The following is a 25,157-nucleotide window of genomic DNA, read 5'->3' as shown; positions in this document are numbered from 1 at the left end:
GATCTAGCAGCCTTCCTTGCCTGTGTCTCCTCTGGAGGCAAGCAAACAAAGGTGCTTTGACTTTCTTTTGTCTTTACTTTTTGAGACAAGGTTTCATGTAGCCCAGGTGGCATTGAACTTGTTAACAGCCAAGGAAGACTTTAAACTCCTGATCTTCCTTCCCCCACCTCCTGAGAGCTTACTCTGCTGAGCCATAGTATCCAAGTTCTAGAATGCCAACTAGCCAAAAAAAAAAAATTCTGTTTTGCATGGCAAAGACAATTTTGTTGAGTAACTCTACAGTGTTCAGGGTGGGCATCTCTATAAAAGCTATTTGTGTGTGTGCATGTGTGTGTGTGTGTGTGTGTGTGTGTGTGTGTGAGAGAGAGAGAGAGAGAGAGAGAGAGAGAGAGAGAGAGAGAGAGAGAGAGAGAACAAACTGGAGTTGAACTTACAGCTTCATGCTTGCTTACTAGGCAAACACTGAGAAGGACTGTCCACAGAACTTTTCCCTTTTTCCCCTCAAACAAGATCTCACAAAGTTGTCTGGACTTCCTGCCCTTCAACTCACTCTACATCCAGGCAGACTTTGAGGTCTCCATCTTTTTACCACGAACCTCTTGAGTAGCCAGGATCACAGGCACGCCCCTCCAAAGCCAGCATCCTTAAATCTCCAGTGTCTTTAGAAGTTCAGTGTCTGGAAGCGGTTGGAATTAAAGCAAGGGGTTGGGATTTGGCTCAGTGGTGGCTTGCCTAGAGCACCAAGGTCCTGAGTTGGTCCCCAGGCCCCGAAAAAAAAAAAAGAAAAAAAAAGAAAAAAAAAAAAATTAAAGAGCTGGGCCCAGAACCTCAGACACCTCTAGACACCTCTGAAGCTTCCTTTGACCTTTGGTTTTTGTTTTTTTTTTTTTTTTTTTTTAAGATTTATTCATTTATTATATATAAGTACACTGTAGCTGTCTTCAGACACACCAGAAGAGGGCATCAGATCTCTTTACAGATGGTTGTGAGCCACCATGTGGTTGCTGGGAATTGAACTCAGGACCTCTGGAAGAGCAGGGTGCTCTTAACCACTGAGCCATCTCTGCAGCCCCTGACCTTTGTTTTTATATCAAGAAACTCTCTGCTGCCTGTTCCTGAAGTCTTTGCTAGAGACTGCATGCCGTTGTCCTTTGGCAAGGGTGAAAGCAGAGAGACAGACTAGGGTGAGTCACACATCCCACTCTCCGTGGAAGCTTCTAGGCTCATGTCTTGGGCCAGGCACCTCTCCTGTATGGCCTTCCCCATCTGGACATGGGAAAGAGTGGGACACAGGGGACCTTTGGAGCTTCTGGTTGCCCTGGGGACACTTGAGCACCTGTGACAGAGGGAGGCCTGTCTCTGTGATAGACACATGGGACTTAAGACAGGGCACGTGTGACTTGGGCTCAATTTTCCTGGCTCTCTGCCTCAGTTCTCTCAATTCTTGGGCTTTGTCTTGCTCAGTGAGGATTCAAGTGATGCTCTGCAGTGTCCCTTTGGTGGACTGAAGAAGGCTCCCAAGGTGGAACTTGTTCTTGGTGCTTCAAACCCTGAGAAGGTTCGGGCCCTGTAACCTGTTTTCTCTTCTCTGGGCATCTGGGCAATTTCAGACCAACTCTATCCTGCTTTGCTAAAATTCTCCAAAATGAGAGGGAAGAGGCTCTCTCTCTCTCTCTCTCTCTCTCTCTCTCTCTCTCTCTCTCTCTCTCTCTCTGTGTGTGTGTGTGTGTGTGTGTGTGTGTGTGTGTGTGTGTGTGTGTGTAGGCCAAAGCACAACCTCACATGGTGTTCCTTCCTCAGGAGATACACATTTTTTTCTTTTGAGACAGAGCCTCTCACTGGGACCTGGGTTTGTCTCACCAAGTATGTTAGGCTGGTCGGCCAGGATGTCTGAGGAGCCTGTCTGCCTCTGCCTCCCCAGTACTGATTATAAACATGCACCATCACATTAGTTTATTTTATATTTAGCATGGGTTCTGGGGATCTTTGAGGCAAGGAACCATGTCCTTAACTCCGAAGCCTGGGTTTTGCAATTCAGATTTGCCCTCAGGAGCTTGGAATCTTGCATCTGCCACCCTAAGAGATGGAGCAGGCTAACACTTCCTACCAGAAGGTAGAGGACTGGGCTGCAGCTTCTGGGGCAGGCAGGGTTCCAGAGGACAGCTTGTCTAGCAGAGCTGCTCAGACACTGGGACTGTGCTGTAAAATATACACAGAGAGATCCCTTGGGGCCACTGTGTCTTAAGGCCACTTAGGAAGAATCTGCTCTGTGCTTGGGTCCTGGGAACTGTGACTCAGGGGCTGAGGAGTGAGCCTTCCCTTCAGATTCATCCAGTCTGCAGCCTCCGCCCTCTTACATACTGACAGGGCCTGGGCAGACCCATCCCTGCGCAGCAGGAATTTCCTGGCTTGTGGTTACAGAAGCTAGGGAGCTGAGATTTCTCCCACCTGGTGTTCATCTGTACCCCTGGGGAGGAGCAGCTACTTTGGGGGCCATAATCTAGTTTTTGTATATGCGTGTGTGTGTCTGTGTCTGTGTCTGTGTCTGTGTACTCTTACTGGTAGAATTCAACAGTTAAAACAAACAGCCTGTCACAAATCAGTAAATGTACATGATATAGTGCAAATGAGAATATTAAAATAAGCCAGGGTGGTTGCCCATGCCTTTAATCCCAGCACTCAGCAGAGGCAGACAAATGTTATAGTCTAAGGCCAGCCCAGTATACAGAGAGAGTTCCAGGACAGCCAGGGTTACACAGAGAAACCCTGTCTCAAAAAACAAAACAATAAGCCAAGGTCTGGGGAGATGGCTTAATGGTTAAGAGTACTTGCTGTTCTTTCAGAAAACCTGAGTTCAATTTCCAGCACCCACATAAGTAAGCTCACAACTATAATTCCCTGTAATTTCAACTTTAGGGGATCTGACCTCTTCTAGATTCTGTGGGCACCTATACTTACAGGCATATATATATACAGACACTTGAATAAAGATAAACTAAATATTGAAAATAAAACTATAGAAAACTGCATTATTACACATTGTTTTAAAATCTATTTTATGTTTTGAAAACAGTCAACCTTTCCTTTTCCTTTTCAACCGATTTGTATGTTTAAAAAAAATGTTTGCAGCTTTGAATGTATGTGTGTGCATTTTTGTGGGTGCATGTGTGTGGGCGTCTGTGCCTGTGGAGGCTATAGGCCCACCTCCCCAGTACTGTCGACTATTTTGGTTTCCTTTTCCTTACACAGTCAGGGTAAGTGGTTCAAGCCTGTAATCACACTTCAAGGGATGGCACAGAAACTGAAGGACCTCGGGCTTATTGATCAACCAGTCTCACTGAATAGTTGAGCTCCAAGTTCAGTGAGAAACACTGTCTTAAAAAACAAGGTGTAGAGTGATTGAGGAAGATACCCAGGGTTGACCTCTGTCCTTTACATATATGGCCAGATGTTCTCATGTGCCTGCTCACACACACAGGCACACATATGAATATGCAGAGCACACATGAACATGCATGCACATATGCACACATAAAAGAGAGAGAAGGGTTATATACAGTGAAATGTGTACATCTTCAGTAAACAGACTGGTGAGTTTTAACAAATACATATTCATGTGATCAAGTAAGATCATTACTTTTTTTTTTTTTGCAGTTGATTTTCACTAGAAATGTTATCTGTACATCTTCCCATGTGGGCTAGCACTCACTACACTTTTTTTTTTTTTTTTTTTCGGAGCTGGGGATCGAACCCAGGGCCTTGTGCTTGCTAGGCAAGCGCTCTACCACTGAGCTAAATCCCCAACCCCTCACTACACTTTTTTAAAAGTTAATTATATTTGTGTGTGTGTGTGTGTGTGTGTGTGTGTGTGTGTGTGTGTGTGATGTTCATGTGTGGAGGCCAGAGGGGAACTCGAAGGAATTCTTTCTCTCCCTCTATCCTCTATCATGAGGGTCTCACAGGAATTGAGTCTCTATGCTTGGTGGCAGATAACTTTGGCCACTAAGCCATGCCTCCCACCCTTAATAATTCATTTTGGTTGGATAATGTAGGGAAAGGTGGCAAAGTTATGTCATTAGAATCAGGTCTCCAAAGCATAGAGGCTCATACAAATCAGTGAAGGAAGCAAGAGAGGAAAACAGAACGAGAGAGATTGGGATTCACGGAAGAAAGCAGCCTATGTATTCAGCAGGCCTGATGAGGGAAGGACTTGCAGCCTCCCTGATGATCACAAATATGCAAATTGGGATGACAATGAGGTGTAGGTTTCCAGCTATCAGATGGGCAGAGACTAAAAGGATTCGTAAGGCTGGTGTTGGTGAGGGTTTAGGGACACAGGCGGGCTTCTGCACTCCCAGGGGGAATGGACACTTGTGTGCTGTTTAGAGGTGACTTTGGCTTTACCTGCCATTATAAATGACCATTTTTTTTAATCCCAGTAGTTTCTGTTTTCTAGAACCCCTTTCTCACACACACACATGCACACACACACACACACACACACACACACACACACACACACACACCCCTCTGTACAAGAGGGTAAAATGTATGGATCATTGCAACATCAATTCAAACAAGAAGCAACCTAGCGTTATGGAATGCCTTGCAGGGAGATGGGATTCTACAGTGTAGATGAGGAAGCTGTTCATTTCTGACATGAAGAGGATATATATACATATGTAGTGTAAAGGAGAAGAGGAACTTTGAAAATGGCACGAGACCCTCACATTCCTTTTGCTAGGAAAAACAATTTTCTGGTTAGGTGACATAGTAATTCTCTGGTGACCGCAGTTTCTGATGACAGCAGTTGCTTTTGTTCTGTGGAACAAGAGACTTTTCTAGCCATTGAGTTTCATCTGAGCATGCTATTCTGAGATGTTCCGGAACTCAAGTACGTGCTGGGGGACCACATTTGCTGCAGTGAGACACTTCAAAGGGGCCCAGATGGAGAACGGTCGAAAATCATGGACAGGTGACACGCTGGTTCTGTTTATTCATCCAACAGATATAGCTGAGCACTGCTGAGCCAGGTGACATGGTAGCGCCAGAGTCTTACCACATGCATGTAAATAGGTAATTACTGGATGTGTTGCAGTGGCTGCAGTAATAGGATCAATTTGCATGTGTTACTATGGTGATTTGAAAAAAAAGAAAAGGGATTTCAGTAGCACTGAAGCTGAGGTTCTGTGACAGCAGGAACTTTGCTTAGTCTCAGCACCTACATAGTGCTTGACGCACAGTAGCTGATAAGTTAGTATAATAAATCTCTTACTGAATCAGAGTCCTAGCAGATGACAGGAGGCACACTCATTTTAGGGTAACTGAAGGAGGTCTTCTTGTGACCAAGAGACACAGCGTTGTGTGGGGCTGTAGCAGAGTCTTACTGGGCAATGAAGGGACCTGGGCTGAGACAACCCTGAGGCTGCAGGAGCTGAGAGCTCTGCCGGAGGGAAGCAGACTAGACATTAGGTGTCCCTTTGATCTGCTGAACCCACTTGGGAGCCAGAGGGCAGAGAACCCAGAGCAGTCAGCCAGGAGCCCAGAGCTCATCTCTTGGTCTCTCACGGCAACACCCTGAGACCACAAGCTTTTCTCTGAAAAGAACCTTTGACACTGTTGGTACCACTCCACACTAAACCCCGGAAAGCAGCTTAGCTAGGGTCAGCGCTGTCAAAAGTAAGACAGTTAACCTCAATTTAAAGAGATGCAGGCATGCGGGTGGGCATTTAAATGCAGGGCAGGCTACAGTGTCTGCAGTGCAGCATGACATAGTGGCCAAGAGCCTTGTCTTTGAAGCCTACTTGCAGACACTTGAGGGTGAGTGGATTGTTTCAGTTCGGGGGGGCTGGGGGGGTACTCAACTTCCCAGGAACCTCGTGAGGCTAAAACAATGATCACAGGGAAATTGCAAAATTGACACCTGTTTATATCTACAGATGAGAGTCAATATTAAGAGAAGCATTGAGCACACTTGACCCACATGGGAGGTAGACTCTGGAAGAATGCATAACTGGCTCGTTTCCTGTGCTTGGAGGACAATAGTTGACTATATGTATATGTATGTGTATGCGTATGCATATATATATGCCTTTTTTAAAGGGAAGTTCTCATTATGCAGCCCTGGCTGGTCTGAAACTTGTTGTGTGGACTAGGTGGGCCTCAAACTGAAAATTTACCTGCCTCCAACTCCCAAATACTGGGATTAAAGGAGTACAGCACCAGGCCCAAGCTTACTTATTTTTGAGAGTAGGTCTTAATGTAGCTCAGACTGGCCTCAACTTTACTAAGTAGCCAGGGATGACTTTGAACTTTTGATCCTCCTGCTTCCAGTTCTGGAGTGCGGGCATTGCATATACTTTACGGTGCTGGAGACTGAACCAGAGCTTTGTATCTGCTGACAAGTATTTGAGCTGTATCTCTAGACCTGTCCACTTTTTGTTTGTTTGATTGTTTATATTTTTTTTTCTTTTTTTCGGAGCTGGGGACCGAACCCAGGGCCTTGCGCTTGCTAGGCAAGCGCTCTACCACTGAGCTAAATCCCCAACCCCTTGTTTATATATTTTTAAGCATCGCTGAGGATCAAATCCTAAGCCTCACACAGGTTAGGCAGTTGCTGTGGTTGTTCATTATAAACCACTTTATACTTGTGTCTTCCAGTCTCTGCCAGCCATCAGCTTTAGTCCTTTGGTCAAGGGAACATGCCTATCTTTTTTCCCTTTCTTGCTCTCAACAACAGGGTCTTTCAAGGTGTTCCTCTGCCTAAGTTTCTATGAGTGATCAGTGGGACTTGTGCCTGCCAATGATGGAAGACTTGGAACTGGGGACGTAACTCAGTTGGTAGAGTACAAGACCCAGGGTTCAATCCCCAGCACCACAAAAACTAGGCATAGGGATATATGACTGCTTTTCCAGCACTGGGGAGGTGAAGACAGGAGGATCGGAAGTCATTTTTAAATACATAGTAACCTTGGGGACATCCTGGGGTACAGGAAACCTTGTATCAATTGGAATATGGTGAGAGAGAAGGAGAGCAAGGGGAAGAATGAGAGGGAGAGAGAATGAAAAAGAATGTATTGCATCCCTCGTCCATGATCAGATCAATATATGGCTTGGGTTCTTTTAGTATGTTTACTGGAGGCCCAAGGTTTGGCTTTTTTATAAAATGACTACCAGATTATAATAAAAAAAAGTATCAAGTAGAAATATTTGCCCATAGCACAGCCAGTGAACGTCTTATTGTCTAAGTTTCTGTCTTGTGTTTTTCCATCTAACACCATAATACGTGCCTTGTTCCACGGTATTTGAAATTCTTTGTGAACCTTATTTTCAGTGTCTGCCTAATAATCCCTCTGCTGGAGAGACCATCCTCAAACAATTCTCTATTGTCAGCGGCTGGGCCGAAAAGGACATGGTTTATTCAGAAAGCTTTTCTGTATTTTTTTTCCTGTTTCCTCAAGATGGTTTCCCAGAAGTGGAACGACTGGTTCAAAGGTTCTTAATGTTTTAAGTCTCTCCTTACAGATTGCTAAATTGCTGCCCCCAGCGGCTGTGAGGGCTCCTTTCTTTCTCTGCCAGCAAGATGGGCGGAGTGGTCCTGCCAGCCTCCACGCCTCACCGGCTCTTTCTTCTCTCCCCAAAGCCTCATAAAGAGAATGGCGCAGAGTGTGGTGGAGGTCATGGAAGACTCCAAGGGAAAAGTACACGAGAACCTCCTGGCTAATGGAGGTAGGTCCACGACAGGTTTTTCTTTCTATGGAGCCATTGCCCTCACCACGGCCACAATGGAAGCTCTGAATATCCAGCTCTGTTAACCCTTACTGTCCCCTTTATAGAAACGCTCACACACTTCTGCCCACTTGTCATTCTTTTACCCAACAAGGTGTGAGAAGCGCCCGAGTGCCAAGCACTGCCTCTAGCCAGAGAGGGCAGGGCTACATCAGAACACTTCCTGCCGAGGGTTCCCATTCCAAAATTTTGCTGCTGGACACACATTCCCATCCCATCCAATGTTTTGGCTGTTAAATGTGCACATGCCATTTGGGCTGTATTTTCAATGTGCAGCAATAACTTGGAGACTTTGGGGTCCAGTTGTGGTGGTGTACACATGTAATCCTACCACGGGGGAAGTGTAGGTGGGAAGATCGAGCTGTCAAGGTCATCCTGAGATACTTAGTAAGTTCAAGGCCAGCCCAAGCTATGTAAGACTCTGTCTCAGAATGTATATAAAAGTAACACACACAACACACACACACAGCAAAAACCTGGACACTTTGAAAACTCTAAAATTAAATATTTACATATCTGAAGAGACAATTTACTGACTCCCTACATGAGAATGAGAACATATTTGCAGTTATATCATTTGGGATAAATATCACATTATGAACACACGCACACACATGCCCCTGTTAATATTAAAAGGCTTCTACATTTACTGACTTAAATCGGCAAATGGAAATACTCACTCTCCCCATCCTGAACCTGGGCTTGCATGTCTTTGTGGTTTAATAACCCAGTCTTATATTATGTTTCAGGTCTGAAGGAAAAGATGAAATGTTTAAAGAGTAGGTTGTGTCTTGTTTGCTGTGCACGTGCTCAGTGTGGTGCTGCATGTCCCTGGGAGGGTGGGGCCTCAGGCTGGTTGTGGCGGTACCGTGATCAGGCCTCAACAATTTCTCAAGCAACAACTTTACTGCTTGGTCACCCTGCCTAGATGATACAGCTTGCAGTTGTTTCAGTCCTATCTCCCTCTCCCTCCCATACCCCTCTGCCTCTCTTGAGCAACCTGCATGTTACCTGGAAACTGGGCTGCATCAACTCTGTGGGGTCTGGGTGAACCTCAGCGTCCTTTTGCTTGTTATCTTTCTGGTCTCCAAGCCTGTTTCTGGTGTCCCACCTGCTCTCTAAGGATGCCAGCTTAGACGCCAGGCCTTGCTCATGTGGCCTGAATGAGGCTTGTATACATCGTGAGTCTTCTAGACTAGGCTACCCCTGGTGTGGCAGAAGGAACTGTTGACTTTGTATTTTTTTTTTCTCATCTGCTGTAACTGGCAGAATGAAGAGCAAGTAATATTATTTCATTTTACCTCTTGAGACAATGTCACATGGCCAAGGCTGGTCTCAAACTCGCTATGTAGCTCGGGGTGATCCGTGTGTTTCCACTCCCAAGTGTTGAGATTGACAACTATGCCCGCTACACCTGGCTTACGGTTCTCGTGGTGCTGGAGATGAAACCCTGGTCATTGTACATGCCAGGCCACATTGAGCTACATTGAAGGCCAGGCAAGTTGTTTCAGAGTGAGTAAGAATCCTAAGAACAGAAGGCTCCATGAAGTTCACCAACTGATCCTGTTTCCAGCAGGCGACTTGAAGGGCCGCAGACTGAGAGGCCCAGGAGGTTCTGTTCTGCATTAAAATCGCAAAAGGTCTTCTGAGTAAGAAGGAAGCATCAGGATTTAAGCATTCACTCAAATGTTGATCAAAATGCTCACACGGTCCAGAGCTGGGAATAGGGATCATGGTCTGTGTTTGCCTAGCAAAGTGCCAGACCCTGAGTTCCACCCTAACAGGGCACTAAACCAAACAAACCATGGAAAGCAAACAAACCCATACACTTAGCTTTCACCTCAAAGTTGATGCCACTTCACTGTTCTGTGTGGGATCTGCCCCTGTCTGGGTGCACTGTTTCCAAGAGACAGCACTAAGAGACGGAAGAACCTTGGTCTTTGTTGCTTGGTTAGCATGTATCATTGTCACCAGACCTCCTGCCAGGCCTCTGTAGGTTAGTCCCAGTCACTTGCAAAGCTGTTTCTGAGCATGCTCTGTGAACCAACCCTGCCAAAGGCCTACCAGCACCATGAGACAGTGCCTACAGTAGCATACATCTGAGCATCAGTGCCTCCCAAAAAGTCCAGCTAGGGTCAAGAGAAGTTTTAAACTTCACTCAACCCAAAATCTCCCAGAAGCCGTTTCTTCTGCAGGGCACCCTCAAATTGGGGGTAGAGTTTCCTAGAGTTCTTCGTTGTTCTGCAAATGGGATTTTAATCCTTTGTCCCTAAGGGGAATCTAGGGGATTGATATCATGGAGGCCTGAAGTGGTCAGACCTGGTCATGTCTTGCTGTCCATCCTGGTCTTGGCTGGTCAACTCCCCGGGACTTACTTTTCTCACTTGCAGTGGACCTAATAACAGTCACATTCCAGGACCTTAGCCTTTATTTTTTGTTCGCTTGGCTACCAGTTGAGTGTGAGCATGGTAAGCCCTAGACACATGTGAATCCAGAAGAAGCAGAGCAGACATGCACCAGTCTGGCTTGGGCTGGAAGACCTGTCAGGCTAGCCAGGGATTGGCCTGCTGCCCATGTAGTCAGAATGCTGTATGCTGGCAGGGCCTTGACTCAGTTTTTCAGATGAAGTCACTGTTGCTCAAGAGGCAGCCGCCTGTGGGGAGTATGTTTTGAGAGGGCAGGAAGGCTGAGGTGGCAGAAGCCACTCTGGAACAATATTCCTGCCCAAGGTATAGACGGGAAGGATTTTCAGGCTATGATCTGGAACAAAGGTCAGTGTCCAGACATAGCACTAGAGTGGGAGACGTGGCAGAGGATCAAGGATGAAGAGAGTAAAGCCACCAACCCGGAGGCCCACTGAGCTCCTGCAGGAGATCATGTCCTCCTCCAGAGTGTCCCTGGGAGTTCACAAGTGGTGGAAAAGAGACCCACAGTGCCCTGCACACTGCAGTAGAATGTGAAAGCCACAGAGGCCTTAGACGTGGTGGCAAAGCATAAGAGCGTGCTCGGAAGTGTCTCTGCTAAGCGTCCTGTGGAGTGTAATTCCCATGGCTATTTTTGCTGGGATGAGCATGGCTGTTGGTGTCTTGAGCATGCTGTGGAGTGCTTGGTTCTGGGGGTCCTGTGATAGGCTCTGGAGACGCTGAGGGAAGGGGTCAGTTAAGGCAGCAGACCCAATCTTAGCATTCATTGACTGATCACAGCAGCTGGCAGAGGGAGTGAGGGTTGGGCACTACATGGCCTGGGTGGAAGGATGACCTGGCTGGAGGTGACAGTGAGGGTGGGGAGGGAGTGGCTCTGAAAACACATCACTGTGACATCTGTTCCTCACCTCCAGGAAAGACTTAAGATCACCAGTGGGAGGTCTTTCTCTTGCCCAATACTCTCCCACAATTAGCGCTGCTGTCTCTAGAGAGGCTTCTTATGACCTTGTTTAGTTTTTGGGTCATGGTAGGGACAAAATTTGTCCTAATGCTAAAGCCTAGATTAATATCTGTCAGTCTAATTTGATCACCATTCCCAAAATTCACACCGGGAGGCTTCCAGAACACATTCTCACTCTATGGTCCAGACTGGCCTAGAACTCACCATGCTAGGCTCAAATTCAAAGCAAACCTCCTGCTTTAACCTCCTGAGAGTTGAGATTATGACCGTGCACCACCACCCCTGGCCAGGAGGTTCAGGTTTGAATGAGGACTCTTCCTGGTTATGGGCGGCCACTGTCTGTATCCTCATGGCCTTTCCTTGGTTGGCTGTGTGTCAGAAGGCAGTGAGCGTGGGCAGAGCTCTCTGATGTCCCCTTTTCAAGAACATGACTCCCATTGGTGTTCTACTTCCCAGCATCTTAGAGATTTTCTGTCAATTCTAACACCAGTGTGGTTACTGAATGGTTACAGTGTGGTTACCCACAGAGATTCTCTTCACAGCCTCTGCCAAGTCCAGCCACTCTAGAAAAAAAATCAAGAATGTGGATCTTGTGCAGGGACTGATGAGGGGAGAGCCTCCTTCCTCCTGCAACTTAGCTGTACCCTGATGCTGGAGGTGACAGTGAGGGTGGGGAGTTGGACATGATGGAGAGAGGAATCAAGGATCTTCCTTCATGATGGACAGGGTGCTGGGTGCTCTGTTTCCTTTGTTCCTGCTGTATTAGAGCTTACTCATGGAGTTTCCCCATGGAGACAATGTCATTTCTCAATAGGACTGAAGAGTAAATTAGATGAGATGATTCATGTATCTCAGTCCACATCTCCTTACTGGTCAGCACCATCATCTCTGTTATTTTAAGGCATTCCTGCCTGTTGAGTACCAGGACCACTTCCCTCTTGAATCTCCTTTGGTTTCCATCTTCAAAGTTGGGCTTTCCCCAAACTGAATCTAACCTCTCTGCCCTGTCCCTTCCACTGCTCTGTGGTTCCCAGGTAAATTAGTGTCCCTCCCTCACCACCCAGCCTAGGAATGTGGGTATCACTTTACTTAATGCCATGTATGTCATTGGCCCTACATCCATCTGAATGGGTCTCCTCCTTGCTACTCTCAGAGCTTCTCTTGCCCTTCTTGGCTTTTCCTTTCCCACACCTCCACTGGCTTCTGTCCACTCCAAGCATGGACTCTCCCACTGTGTTTAGTCCTGTCCTTCTCCATGTCAGCTCCAGACATGAAGGTACAGATGTGACCTCATACCTGGTCTGTCTTCCTGCCTAGCTCCTGCCCACTTCTCTGCTCCAGCAGCTTCTTCTAGACTTCTAACATTACCCTCCCAAGTGTCCATCATGGTCATTCTGACCCTTGACCTTCTCACAACCACACACAACAGCCTCTGTCTGTCAGTTTCTTTGGGGTTCCTGTCCAATTGTAGCCATGGTGGCTTCTCTGGGAACCTGATACTGTCTCTTATCATTGCCTACCTAACTGTCCCTGCACACTTATGAGCACTTGGGGGTGGGAGGAAAGGGTGTCTGCCCTGGATTCCCAAGAGCAGGAAGCCATATTCCACACAAGTTCAGAGGGTGATGACAGGTTCTCTCCATGTGCTTAAGAACAAGCACACACAGGGAAGGGCTGGCATGAACGGACCCTGTGGTGGGAATCCCCCACATGTAGAGCAAAGGGTGGTATTGCATACTTGTCATTCCAGTTACTTGGGAGACTGACTGAGGCAGGAGGGTGCCTCGGACCCAGGAGTTCAGGCCAGGGTGGGCCACACAAAGAAGTGTCAAAAGGAATAAATAAAGAGAAAGGAGAAAGGGAGGGAGAGAAGGAGGGAGGGGGGAGGAGGGAGGGAGGGAAGGGAGGGAAGGAGGAAGGAGGAAGGGAAGGAAGGAAGGAAGGAAGGAAGGAAGGAAGGAAGGAAGGAAGGAAGGAGAGACAGGAAGAACAGAAAGGGGGAAGGAGAAGTTACAAGGTCCCATAGCTCTCTCTGGATCTACAGAATATAATAACAATTAATCCCTTAGACCAAATGTGGTGGTGCATGCCTTTAATCTCACCATTTGGTAGGCAGAGACAGGTGGCTCTCTGGGAGTTTGATTAGAGTCTGATCTATATAGTGAGTCCCAAACTAGCTGGCACTGTATAGTGAGACATTGTCTCAAAACAAAACAAGCAAGCCCCTAAGAGGTGAGTGATCTGACCACTTTCTCAATGAGAAACAGTGACTCAGTTTTTCTCTTGCTTGGGGTCTGGGGCTTAAATCAATGTCCTAGTTTAATTTGTGATCATAAAAATTTGACAAAAGCTACTTTGATAGAGAAAGAGTTTATTTTCCTGACAAAGGTCATAGTGCAACACTGAAGGAAAGTCAAGGCAGAAACTTGAATTAGCTAGCCCATAGCCTCAGTCAAGAATAGAGAGAAAATAATTCATGTGTACTTCTTAAATTCAATTCCCTCTCCACACTTGTACAGTCCAGGACCCCAACCAAGGGAATGGCACTGCCCACAGTGGACGGGTCTTCCCACATCAATTACTTAATCAAGACGATCTACATGCCAGCCTGATCCAGACAGTCCCTCACTGATTCTCTTTCCATGTGATTCTATATTGTGTTGGTTAACAATTGAAACTAAGTATCACAGCTAAGCACGGTGGCTTACTGGGAAGCAGAGACAGGCAAATCTTTGTCCAAGGCCAGCTTGGTCTATACATTGAGTTCCAGGCTAGCCAGAGATACACAGTGAGACTGTCTCAAACAATCAAACATATAAAAACAAACTACCCCTAGATATCATAATCAGTCAGGCTTCTTGGACTAAAACTCATTAGTTCAATTGGACCACCATCAGCTCCTCTCATTCCTCTTCTGCACAGCTGGCTAGGGTAGGCAGGAACATCTGTCTTTACAGTGGCATTTGTTGGGTTTTAGTGAACACACACAACAGACACACACTGAATGAGGCCTATGGCTCCAGGGGGAAAAGCCAGTCAGTGACCAGCAAACTCCAATGTGTGGCTGAGCTCTGAGAGGTCTTCTGTATAGTAGGTGATGTGGGTTAACATTGTCTTGCTCTTGTTGAGGCTCAAGAAGCAGGGAGACTATCCCCCAAACAGGTGGCACCTGTGACCGGCCATGGCTGTGTAGTTTAGGGGGCTAGTTTAATGCTTTCCAGTGTGCCTTTGGAATGCCATAAAACAGCATTGACCCAGCTGGGGAGGGCGGGCCAAACAGCCATCGAAGGTGGAAAAGTTACCAGTGGCCACAGAATGTTACCTCATTGGTTTCAACCTCTAGGGAGAGCGACTTCATAGCAAACTTGAGGCAGAAGCTGCAGAGGGAGACCATGGGACTCAGTTCACCTGCTTCAGTGTCCTTCCCTCAGCGTTTGAGGGTTTTGATGTCAATCAGATGGCTCCCTCATGGAGCATCTGCTCTTCCAGAGTCGCTGCCTATTCCAGCTTCTCTCTGACTGCTTCTTCAGTGTGAGCAACAAGCTCGATTTGTCTCAGATCGGCTTGGTTCTGGGTTCCGGTCTTAGTCTTGGGAAGCGGGAAGGCTGTGTTCACTTGTCAAGCTGTCTTTGCTCTTCCAGTTGACCTGACATCCTTTGTGACACACTTCGAGTGGGACATGGCCAAATATCCTGCCAAGCAGCCACTGGTGAGCGTGGTGGATACACTGGCCAAGGTGAGGAGAGTCTGCTTGCAGACTTCTGACCATCCAAGATGATGGGCATGGAGTTGGGACTCTACAAGGTGGAGGGCAAAATGTTGGGATATTAGCCCCCTGAGTGAGTCTGGGTAGGTCTTCTCTTACCATGCTCCAGGTAAGGTTAGAACTTGGGAGAGACTTGTGTGTACTCCTCTGTCCCTGTCACCCAGAAAGCTGATCATAGTCTCACAGGACAGTCCACTGGATGGGCCTGAGGCATTTGACTTTTGACCTCAGACCCAGACACCAGTTCAGTTCACTCCCCTAGTTCTTTTAAAAACAACGATGGGAAGGCTTACTCCTTCCTCCCTCACTCTGCCATTAGTGCCCCTTGGGTGATCGATTGATGGCTGATTGATTGATTTTGTTGTACTGGATATGGAACCCAGAATCTTTCACATACTAAGCATTCTACTTCAGCCCCCTTTTAATTTTGATTTTGAGAATGGGTCTCACTAAGTTGACTAATCTGGCCTCAAAGCAGCTTTGTAACCCAAGTTAGACTAAAACTCATGATCCTTCTGTCTCAGCCTCCTAAGGTGCTGGAATTACAGGCATTGGTGCCAAGCCTGGCTCCCCTGGGAAGAAACCTCATTGTTTTAGAAGACAGTTTGGCTGAGGACCCCCACCTCTCAGTCACGCTGTGCCAACACATCCCCTAAGTGTCTTGTGATAATGACAAGGCAGCCCCATGATAATGACAAGGGTGCCATCTGCAGAGCCATGGTCTCCAGCTTGCCACACTGTGTACAAGCCCCATACAGAGGGGTCTGCAGGGACACTGTGGGCATTCCATTGCCAAGGTGGCTTCTATGTGCCTTCACCATGGATGAGACTGTCCTGCCCTGGTGCCAGTGTATACAGAACCCAGTCTGTGTCATGTCTCTGACTGGCCTGATGGCTGGGGAGATCCCAGCTCTACTCTGAACAAAGCTGCCCTGTTCTCTACCTAGCTGAGCTTCCTTGAGGGTGGTAGGCAGAGCAGGGCAGGGCAGGGCAGGAAGGGTGGCTTTGAATCCTTTTCTTCTTCAGGTTTCTTGGGAATCTGGGTGTGGCTCCTTGGGCTTACATCCCCTTCCAAGACAATCAGGCAGAGGTTCTCAAAGGTATTTCTACAGGGGCAGCCTGGGCATTGTGCCAGGTATGGCTTTCAGGAGAGCCTCACACCTGTCCACTACTGAGCCGGAGAATACACTTTTATGAGTGGGCATGCCAACTTGGGATTTTGAGTCCCTGGGGCACTAGACCTGGCTTGGGGGAGTCAGAGAGTAGTAGAATCATAGAAGAGAACTGGCTCCTCTCTAGTCCAGGGTTCCCAAATGCACAACTGTTGAAACATCAAACTGGTGGGGGCGGGGATGTGGTTAAGAAAGCAAATCCCACGAGTTGTGCTGTGTGTGTGGCTCCACTGTCCACCCCAGGGAACCCGTAGGCTAGCTGGACAGAGGATGGGAGATTGAGTCTTCAGTCTTTGTAGTCAGTTGGTGTGGCTGACCCTTGAGTGTGGCGTGTGGTATGATCCAGTGTACAGTACAGCCATGCAGCCTGTGTAGGCTAGTGTGCAGATGAGTAGGATGCCATCAGTGAAGAAAACCCCACAAGGCACATGGGTCTCGGTGATGCGTGTTTGTAATGTCCTGGGAACATATCATCGTTCTGAAGAAAAATGTGTTTAAAATGCAAGGAAAAATAAACCCTAGCCCCACGATCAAGGTAAAGACAGGAACATTGGAAGTCTGCTAGTGTTTCAACTCCTGTTCCCTTCCCTCTAACAGTGACCGGGGCCTAAGGTTCAGAGAGCCTCCTTTTTGGATGTCTATTCTGAGTATTGAAACTCAGAGCTCCCACAGTGCCATGCGTCTCATCTCATGATCTCAGCATCTCCTCCGTCAGCTTAGTTACCGTAGCCTTCCTGAACTGCTCTTCACTGTGGCCAGCTGTTCTGGGGCTCTTCTAAAGGTGGCATTCCTCCTCTGTTGGGTAGATGGGAGCCTGAGGCAGGGAACAGAGGCGCTCCGTTATTGTGCCTCTGCAGCTTAGGAGGAGGCTGCAGTCAAGCCTGGAGAGGTCAACGGTTGGGAGGTTGGTCTGTCAGGAACCTGACCATGGAGGGTCACCATAGAAGACAGGAGAGATCACTGGCTGCCCTCTAACAGGGCCAAGGAAGGTTTGTGTGGGGGTTTCTCCTCTGGCAGTTCAGCATTGCTTGCTAGGAAGGAGCCCAAGCTAGTGTTGCTGGGCAAGCTGTGTGGCTGGTACCTGAGCACCTATAAAGTGAGGTCTGGTCCCCTTCTGCTTCCACATGTGGAGACTAAGAGAGCCAGATGCTTGGGGGTTGGGAGAGTCAGAGGGAGACAAATGGGACCACTCTGGTGAGTCAGCAGGTTGCTGGTTTTCTTTTCTTTTTTTGTTTTTCATTTTGTTTCTTTTTTTTACCCCGAGACAGGGTTTCCTGTAGCCTAGGCCTCAAGTTGCCTATCTAGGGGAGGATGATCTTGAACTGATCTTCCTGTCTCTGCCTCTCAAGTGGTGGCCATGAGCACCCATGGCTGGCTTGGTCACTGTTGTTAAGTGTCCCACGGATGCTTGGTGAGATGTTTGAAGAGTTTCACTAACTCTTCAAGGTCACCAGGAGCGTCTCTCCCCCCTCCCTCCCAGCAACTGGCACAGATCGAGACGGACCTGAAGTCGCGAACAGCCGCCTACAGTGTTCTGAAGGCCAACCTGGAGAACTTGGAGAAGAAGTCCACGTGCGTACCGCGCCCATGCGTTCTCTGTACGTGTAGCTGGTGGGGTTGTTGTGGGGAACATCCCCATGGCTGTGCCTCTTGAGCCAAGTGGACAGATGGGGCCATGCACTAGGACCCTGGAGCAGATGAAGAGAGAACAGAGTCAGGTAGGGGGCTGCCCTGCCTGTGAACAGAGAGGAACATGAAGTTTCCTCTGCTCATTCCTTCTTTCCTTCCTCCCCACTCGTCACTCAGTTTATATGGCTCTGAGGAGCCTTCCCAGGCCTCTCACTGCATCTCCTCTCCCAGGGGAGCAGGTAGGGTGGGATGTTAGAGCCCAAACGTCTTCAAGGGGAAGATTGGATTAGCAGCCACCCAGGGTGGACAGCTGCAGGGACTCGGTCATAAAAGTGTCTGCTGGTCTTATAGTTCAGGTTCCTGACAGACCAGGCTCCAAGGTGGTGGAATCAGTAGAAAAGCAGGTTCAGGGCCATCATGGCAGGGACTATCTTGGGGATGGTAGTGAGCACCTTGGAAGAAATGGTTACATTAAGAACCCAGGCAAGCTCCTTTGTGAAAGGGAAGGATGAATAGGGTCAATTAGCATGAAGTGGTGCCCAACCCTTGCCTCTAGATTCCGAATCTAAGGTCAGGAAAGCAGAGTGGCCCAGGTGCTCAGGGCCAGTGTCCCTCCTTCCGTTTGGTTCCGCCAGTTAAGCTTCCCTCTTTAGGCCAGATTTGCTAGTCACAAAAGAAAACATAAGTTGACCATTTCTAATCTGAAAATTCAAAATTTCCCCCAAAAGGAGGAAAGTTTTAAGCATCATTATGATTCTTGAAATGCAAAGTTGTGCACCTGACCTCATGGCTCTGGCCACAGCCACCCCACCAAGAGTAAGCCTCCATGTGTGCCTGCACCTGTTGTGTGAGCACCGATGACACCAGTCGGCTTCTGCTTACACTACCTCCTGCCTCCAGTAGAACGCCCACATGTCCCAAACCACCCCAAGTCCAAACAGAAGGGGTGCTGAAGGCTGTCCATCTGCAGTTAGAAGGTCAGCGTCAGTTGTCTGACTCCGTCCATCCCGGAGTAACTGGACATGAGAAAGGTGGATACTAGTTGTAAGGTGAGCACAAGTTACCTTGAGCTCAGGATAGTTGGTCCCTCCTGAGGCTGGAGTCCAGACCATGGTGGGCATGTACTCACTTCACCAAGTTGTGACGGCTTGTCAGCTGGCAAGATGCGTCAGTGGGTAAAGATGCCTACCACCTGCATGATCTGAGCTCAACCCCTGGGCCCATCTGATAGGAGGACGGAGCTGACTTCTGCAAGTTGTCTTCTGACGTCTACACATGTTCTGAGGCACACACACACACACACACACACACACACACGCAGAGAGAGAGAGAGACAGAGAGAGAGAGAGAGAGAGAGAGAGAGAGAGAGAGAGAGAGAGAGAGAGAGAGAGAGAATAAATACAAAGTGTAATTCGAAAGAGAATCGGGAACCTGGCAATGGTGGTGCATGCCTTTAGTCCCCGCACTCAGGCAGACTTTGAGGTCAGCCTGGTCTACAGAGTGAGTTCCAGGACAGCCAGGGCTACCCAAAGAAACCCTGTCTGAGAAAACCAAAGAGAAAAAAAGAGAATTGGAATCTTAAAGATGACTGGTCCATGTTCTCTTCTCCCATACAGTCTCTGCTTCCGACCTCTTCACCAAACATGTGGAGACAGTTTCTACTCTTGAAAAGTCACAGTTACTCATTCAACAGGCTGTGGGTTTGTTGCTTTGAGCTGGGTGCACTATAAATCAGAGAGAAGTCTCCTAGCAGGCTAATGTGTGTGCTGCGATGATAGGGTGGCTGCATCTCTGGAGGGGATCCACTGGCATTTGTCCGTGATCACACAGCTGTGTGGAGTTGGTCCATGCAGGAGAGAAGCCCTTGGAGGATGGGATTTTTATACTGCCTTTGAGGCTTGCTTTGGCTCTGCCTGGGAAGTGGGAAGCCATGGACTAACACTGCAGTCCCCACGCTCTCTGGGCTCTCTGACCAGGACCCTGCAGTCTGGGGATCCACCATGTCTTGGTAGGCACATCTGTCCACGACACAGCGTGATAATAATACCGTGCTCTTCATCCTATCCAGGGCTGGTGGCATAGACAAAGCTATTTCAGGCGAGTGTCCCCAGCTGCTGGACTGAACAGTGTAAAGTGACACAGAGCTAGTTCTATCTAGGCCTATCTGTCCTCTGCAATTCAGAGACTTGGCTGCTGTCTTGATACTTGAATAACTGTAGCTGCCTGCCACCTGAGTTCCCCTCCCAGCACTTGGGTTTGCTTTTGGGGAGAGTGCAGGTCACTGAGGTGTTGAATTCAGCAGCCCCTTGAGTGACAGGCGATAGCTGCAGAGGCTTTGCCAACCTCCCTGCCCCTGAGGGAAGAGGTACTAGCTCACTTTCGATTTGGCTGTACCTGGCTCTGGCAGACGGGGTTCAGAATGTCCCCTGAGCCTGCTCCATTTCCTGCTGTTTGTCTGGATGCTATAGGTCACATGGGTCAATGATCCTCTCTCTGATGGTCTTATCTATTGTCCTACATTCCAGGGGGAACCTCTTCACTCGGACACTGAGTGATATTGTCAGCAAGGAAGACTTCGTACTCGATTCTGAATATCTCATAACCCTGCTGGTCATCGTCCCCAAGTATGTGGATAGAAAGGTTCTGGGGTGCCTGGCTCTTATAGAAAGTGAGGTGGGATGGGGTTGGGGATTTAGCTCAGTGGTAGAGTGCTTGCCTAGGAAGCGCAAGGCCCTGGGTTCGGTCCCCAGCTCCGAAAAAAAGAACCAAAAAAAAAAAGAAAGAAAGAAAGTGAGGTGGGTCCCTTGTGCCCTGCTGCCCACAGGTCAGCAGACATTCCTGCACAGGGTCTACAGAGGGCCAGTGTCTCCACGGAAGTAGGGAGATGGTAACAATGGCAGAGCATTTATTGAGTACTTCCTTGTGCTGTGCCCATAAGAAGAACTTTAAGCTCTACTGTTTCTTTTGACCTGAAGCTAGAAGGGCTATTCACCTGGGCCCAGGTGACCTGGACCAGGATCAGAAAATAATTAGTGACCTTTAAAATATACCAATACCTGGGCTTTCCACCTGGCGACCTTCTGGGAAGTCCTGGGGGCCCTTGCACACAGACTGGGCTCAGCATGGCACCCGGCCACAGCAGGACCTTTAGGGATGTTGGGGACACTTCCTGGTTCTACCTCATGACTTTCAGACTTCTGGAGAAGGTGCAGACAGTTTCCTGAGATCTGTTTTCCCAAAGCATCTCACAGTTTGTGTCCTCACAGGTCAAGCTATGTACAGTGGCAGAAGACATATGAGTCCCTATCGGACATGGTGGTCCCTCGGTCAACCAAGTAAGTGAGACCTCAGCTTAGTCTATGCTCCCAGAAAGGAACGTGTAGATGTTCATGGAGCAGCAGACACGTGCCAAGGGCAGAACACCTCACAGCACCATTCCTGTGCATTGAGTCCAAGTGGCCTGGAATTCCTTCTTGGTACCTTGGTGGATTCCTCTCTACTGTTGTCTTTCAAAGCTCCACTTCCTTGTCCCTTTTCTGGGAAGGCTGTTCTGGCTCTGGCTGCATTCAGCAGAGCCTTTCCATGTGTTCTCTGCCTGTCTTCTCTGTATTCTCTTCTTCATATCCACTCTGCTCTCCTAAGTGGGGGATGCAGACATTGTTCAGCAAATGTCTGGACAGAGCAGCAGCCCAGCGGCCAGCTACAGTCTGAGCAGGGAGGACAGTCTCAGACTGTGGCCAATTGGGTCAGAACAGGAACGTCAGGAGGGTACAGTAAAAATGAAGTGTAGGACTGGGTTGAACCTGTGTAGGCCATGGAAATCCATGGAAAACCAACAACTCAGCTACACACAATCAGAGCTCACTTTGAGAATGGGCAAAACGTTAGTTGTGGACAGGTCCTAGTCACTGCTTTATTGCTCTGAAGAGACACCGTGACCAGGGCAACCCTTTTTTTTCCTTTTCTTTTATTGGATATTTTCTTTATTTACATTTCAATTGTTATCCTCATTCCCAGTTTCCCCTCTGGAAACCCCCCATCCTATTCCCCCACCCCTGCTTCCATGAGGGTGCTCTCCCACACACAGCCTCCCGCCTCCCCGCCCTGGCATTCTCCTACACTGAAGCATCAAACCTTCACAGGACCAAGGGGTTCTCCTTCCATTGATGCCCGACAACACCATCTTCAGCTACATATGTGGATGGAGTCATGGGTCACTCCATGTGCACTCTTTGGTTGATGGTTTAGCCACTGGGAGCTCTGGGGCATCTAATTGGCTGATATTGTTGTTCTTCCTATGAGGTTGCAAACCCCCTTAGCTACCTCAGTCCTTTCTCTAACTCCTCCATTGGGGACCCCGTTCTCAGTCCAGTGGTTGGCTGCAAGCATCCACCTCTGTGTTTGTCAGGCTCTGGCAGAGCCTATCAGGAGACAGTTATATCAGGTTCCTGTCAGCATGTACTCCTTGGCATCTGCAATAGTATCTGGGTTTGGTGACTGCATGTGGGATGGATCCCCATGTGTGGCAGACTTTGGATGGCCTTTCCTTCAGTCTCTGCTCCACACTTTGTCCCTGTATTTCCTTCTGTGAGTATTTTGTTTCCCCTTCTAAGAAATACCAAAGCATCCATACTTTTGTCATTCTTCTTCTTGAGCTTCATGTGGTTTGTAAATTTTATCTTGGGTATTCTGAGCTTTTGGGCTAATATCCACTTATCAGTGAGTGCATACCATGTGTGTTCTTTTGTGACTGGGTTACCTTATTCAGGATGATATTTTCTAGTTCAATTCATTTGCCTAAGAATTTCGTGGAGTCATTGTTTTTAATAGCTGAGCAGTACCAGGGCAACTCTTATAAGAGAAAGCATTTAATTGGGGGCTTGCTTATGGTTTCAGAGGCTTAGTCCATTTTTTATCACGGCAGGGAGCATCGTGCTGTAACAATAACACAGAGATACATACTGATCCATAAACAGAGAGGCAGACAGACAGACAGACAGACACACAGAGGGAAGGGAGAATATGAACATAGGCACACTGGCCTGACACAGGTTTTTGAAACTTCAAAGCCCACCCCAGTGACACACTTCAACAGGTTACACATACCCAACAAGGCCGTGTCTCCTAGTCCTTCTCAAACAGTGCCACTCTATGGTGACTAAGCATTCACGTAATACGAGCCTATGGGGGCCATCTTTATTACCACAGCAGGCGTATACAGAACCATGTAATTTATCTAGAATCAAAAATCACGTGACAAGAATGTCTCGGTGCCTGGGTCAAAATACAGCAGAGTCACAGGGACTGTGGAGATGAAAAAAAAACCACACACAGGGTGATGAGATCAGGAGTCTCCAGCCTAGTTTATTGGGCAGAGCCTAGGGGACTCCTAACCATATGGAACTTATTTGTGATCCCAAATCACGCATCTTTATGTAAGCCATAAAGGAAATTTGAGAATGAGCCACAAGTAACATGAGCTCAATTATCTGCCCCACCACACTACACCCAGAGCTGTCTACTTCACTCCACCCCATCTCATCCCATCCCCTACCATCCCTTTGTATCCTACCCATCCTACTACGTCCCCCCCCTCTATCACATCACACCCTACCCTCCATACTGTCTTTTTTTTTTTTTTTTTTTCTGGAGCTGGGGACCGAACCCAGGGCCTTGCGCTTGCTAGGCAAGCGCTCTAACCACTGAGCTAAATCCCCAACCCCATACTGTCTTACTCAGTCCCCCAATCCCATCCCACCCTAGCCCCACTTCCTGTCTCAACCCATTCATTCCTGAAATCTTGGCCTTGAGGAGCACATCACTCACTCCCAAGACACAGCCACCAGGAGCTACATTATGGGTTTGCAAAGAACAAATTAGTCACAGTCTAAGGTCTTGGGAGAGACAGAGCTTGAAGAGGTGCATCTTTTTTGGGCAGGTAGCACCAGATGGAGTGCCTGGCAGGCAGAGGTGTCTTCTGTTCTTGAGGCTTGCCTCTGGAAAAGGGCCAGCTCAGCAGGGTGCTGGGCCACACAGAGCAGAGACTTCAGGCTCCTCATGATTGAGAAAGTACCTAAGTCTGCACCAATCCATTTTGGAAAGGTCTGAAGCTTAGGGAATGTTCCTATGGGCATGGACTCTGAAGTACAAATGAGGTGACCTGTCAAACAAGGCATGCCTAGGCCCTCAAGACTAGAAACTTCTCAGAGTTGCTGAGGACATTGACTCCAAAAGCCTGTGCCACATGCTGGCAATGGCGTGTCTGGTTAGGGCTTCATGGTATCGGAAGTGGATTGGCCATGTGGAATGGCTTCTGCCACTTGCTTCACTGGAACCTGCATAGCCAGCAACAGTGTCTGGGGCCCTGTGGGGAGCTGGATTAGTCAACCATTTGTGGCACACAAGACAAAACAAGTTGCTGCTCCCAAGCAGTCTCTGCTGGAGCTTGCAGGCAGGCTGAGCCTGGAGGAGTGGGTAGTGGGAAGTTATCAGGGCACCCTTGGTTCCCAGGTCCTGGTTCCAGCCAAGGACTGAAGCATAGGCCATCAGGCCCAGGGAACCTGACTGCCAGTGGGGATGGCCTCCTGAGGTTGACAAGGAGCTCTTCTGAGCCTAGCTTCAGCTCCGAGCTTGGGAGAGTGATCCTCCATCATCCAGCTACAATGCTTCTCCCTACTAGATTGATCGCTGAGGACAATGAAGGCGGCCTCTTCACAGTGACTCTTTTCCGAAAAGTGATCGAAGACTTCAAAGTCAAAGCCAAAGAAAACAAGTAAGGGTGTGGGCCATGGGTTCTCCCAGGATTGGTCTGAATCCCTGTCCAGTTACAGCTCTAGTTGCTCTTCTTAAAGGTTCATTGTCCGGGAATTTTACTATGATGAGAAAGAAATTAAAAGAGAGCGAGAAGAGATGACCAGGTTGCTGTCTGATAAGAAACAGCAGTATGTGAGTACCGGGGTGTGGGGGGCTCTGTAGATGGACGGCACGCACTCCCTAGTGTTCCGCAGGTCCGAGGCCCTTCCTCAGCCTGACCGTTCCCATCTCCTGAGCGCATGCTGGGTACATGTGAGTTCAGATGGAATGTGTACTGAGCTTCACTCCCTGACACAGCGCACAGCCTCCAGGATCACTGTCACTGTCTTGGGAGAGCTTGTCTGCTCTTCAGTAGTTGAGATGCTGAAGTGTACTCTGGCCAGGGGATCCCCCTGGACTTTGCCACAGGTCAGCCAGAGCAGGGGGCCCTAGGAGTAGACAGTGCCACTGCCTCAGAGATCACACAGCCACCGGTTTCCTCATCCTGACTCTAGACTTCAGGCTGCCCCTGGCGCCTGTACTTACCACCTATGTGCTCCCAGGAGCCTGGGTGCTTATCTGAGACATTGTGGCCACAGACACTCTGTGGAAATGTCAGCCTCTGT

The 25,157-nt window shown here is 48.3% G+C and overlaps 1 protein-coding gene across 1 annotated transcript in view; it reads left to right on the top strand.

Moving 5' to 3' along the window:
* Nucleotides 1-25,157, top strand: part of Atp6v1c2 (ATPase H+ transporting V1 subunit C2) — a 39,838-nt gene that overhangs the window by 8,936 nt on the left and 5,745 nt on the right. The window contains exons 4-10 of the mRNA XM_032907507.1: nt 7,643-7,728; nt 14,814-14,908; nt 17,591-17,682; nt 20,265-20,363; nt 21,006-21,074; nt 24,419-24,511; nt 24,591-24,684. Coding sequence (XP_032763398.1) covers nt 7,643-7,728; nt 14,814-14,908; nt 17,591-17,682; nt 20,265-20,363; nt 21,006-21,074; nt 24,419-24,511; nt 24,591-24,684 — 628 coding nt within the window. The remainder of the gene's footprint in view (nt 1-7,642; nt 7,729-14,813; nt 14,909-17,590; nt 17,683-20,264; nt 20,364-21,005; nt 21,075-24,418; nt 24,512-24,590; nt 24,685-25,157) is intronic.

Source organism: Rattus rattus, chromosome 7 (genome assembly GCF_011064425.1).
Source record: "Rattus rattus isolate New Zealand chromosome 7, Rrattus_CSIRO_v1, whole genome shotgun sequence".
Lineage (NCBI taxonomy): Eukaryota > Metazoa > Chordata > Mammalia > Rodentia > Muridae > Rattus > Rattus rattus.
This window is presented reverse-complemented; position numbering and strand designations above follow the sequence as displayed.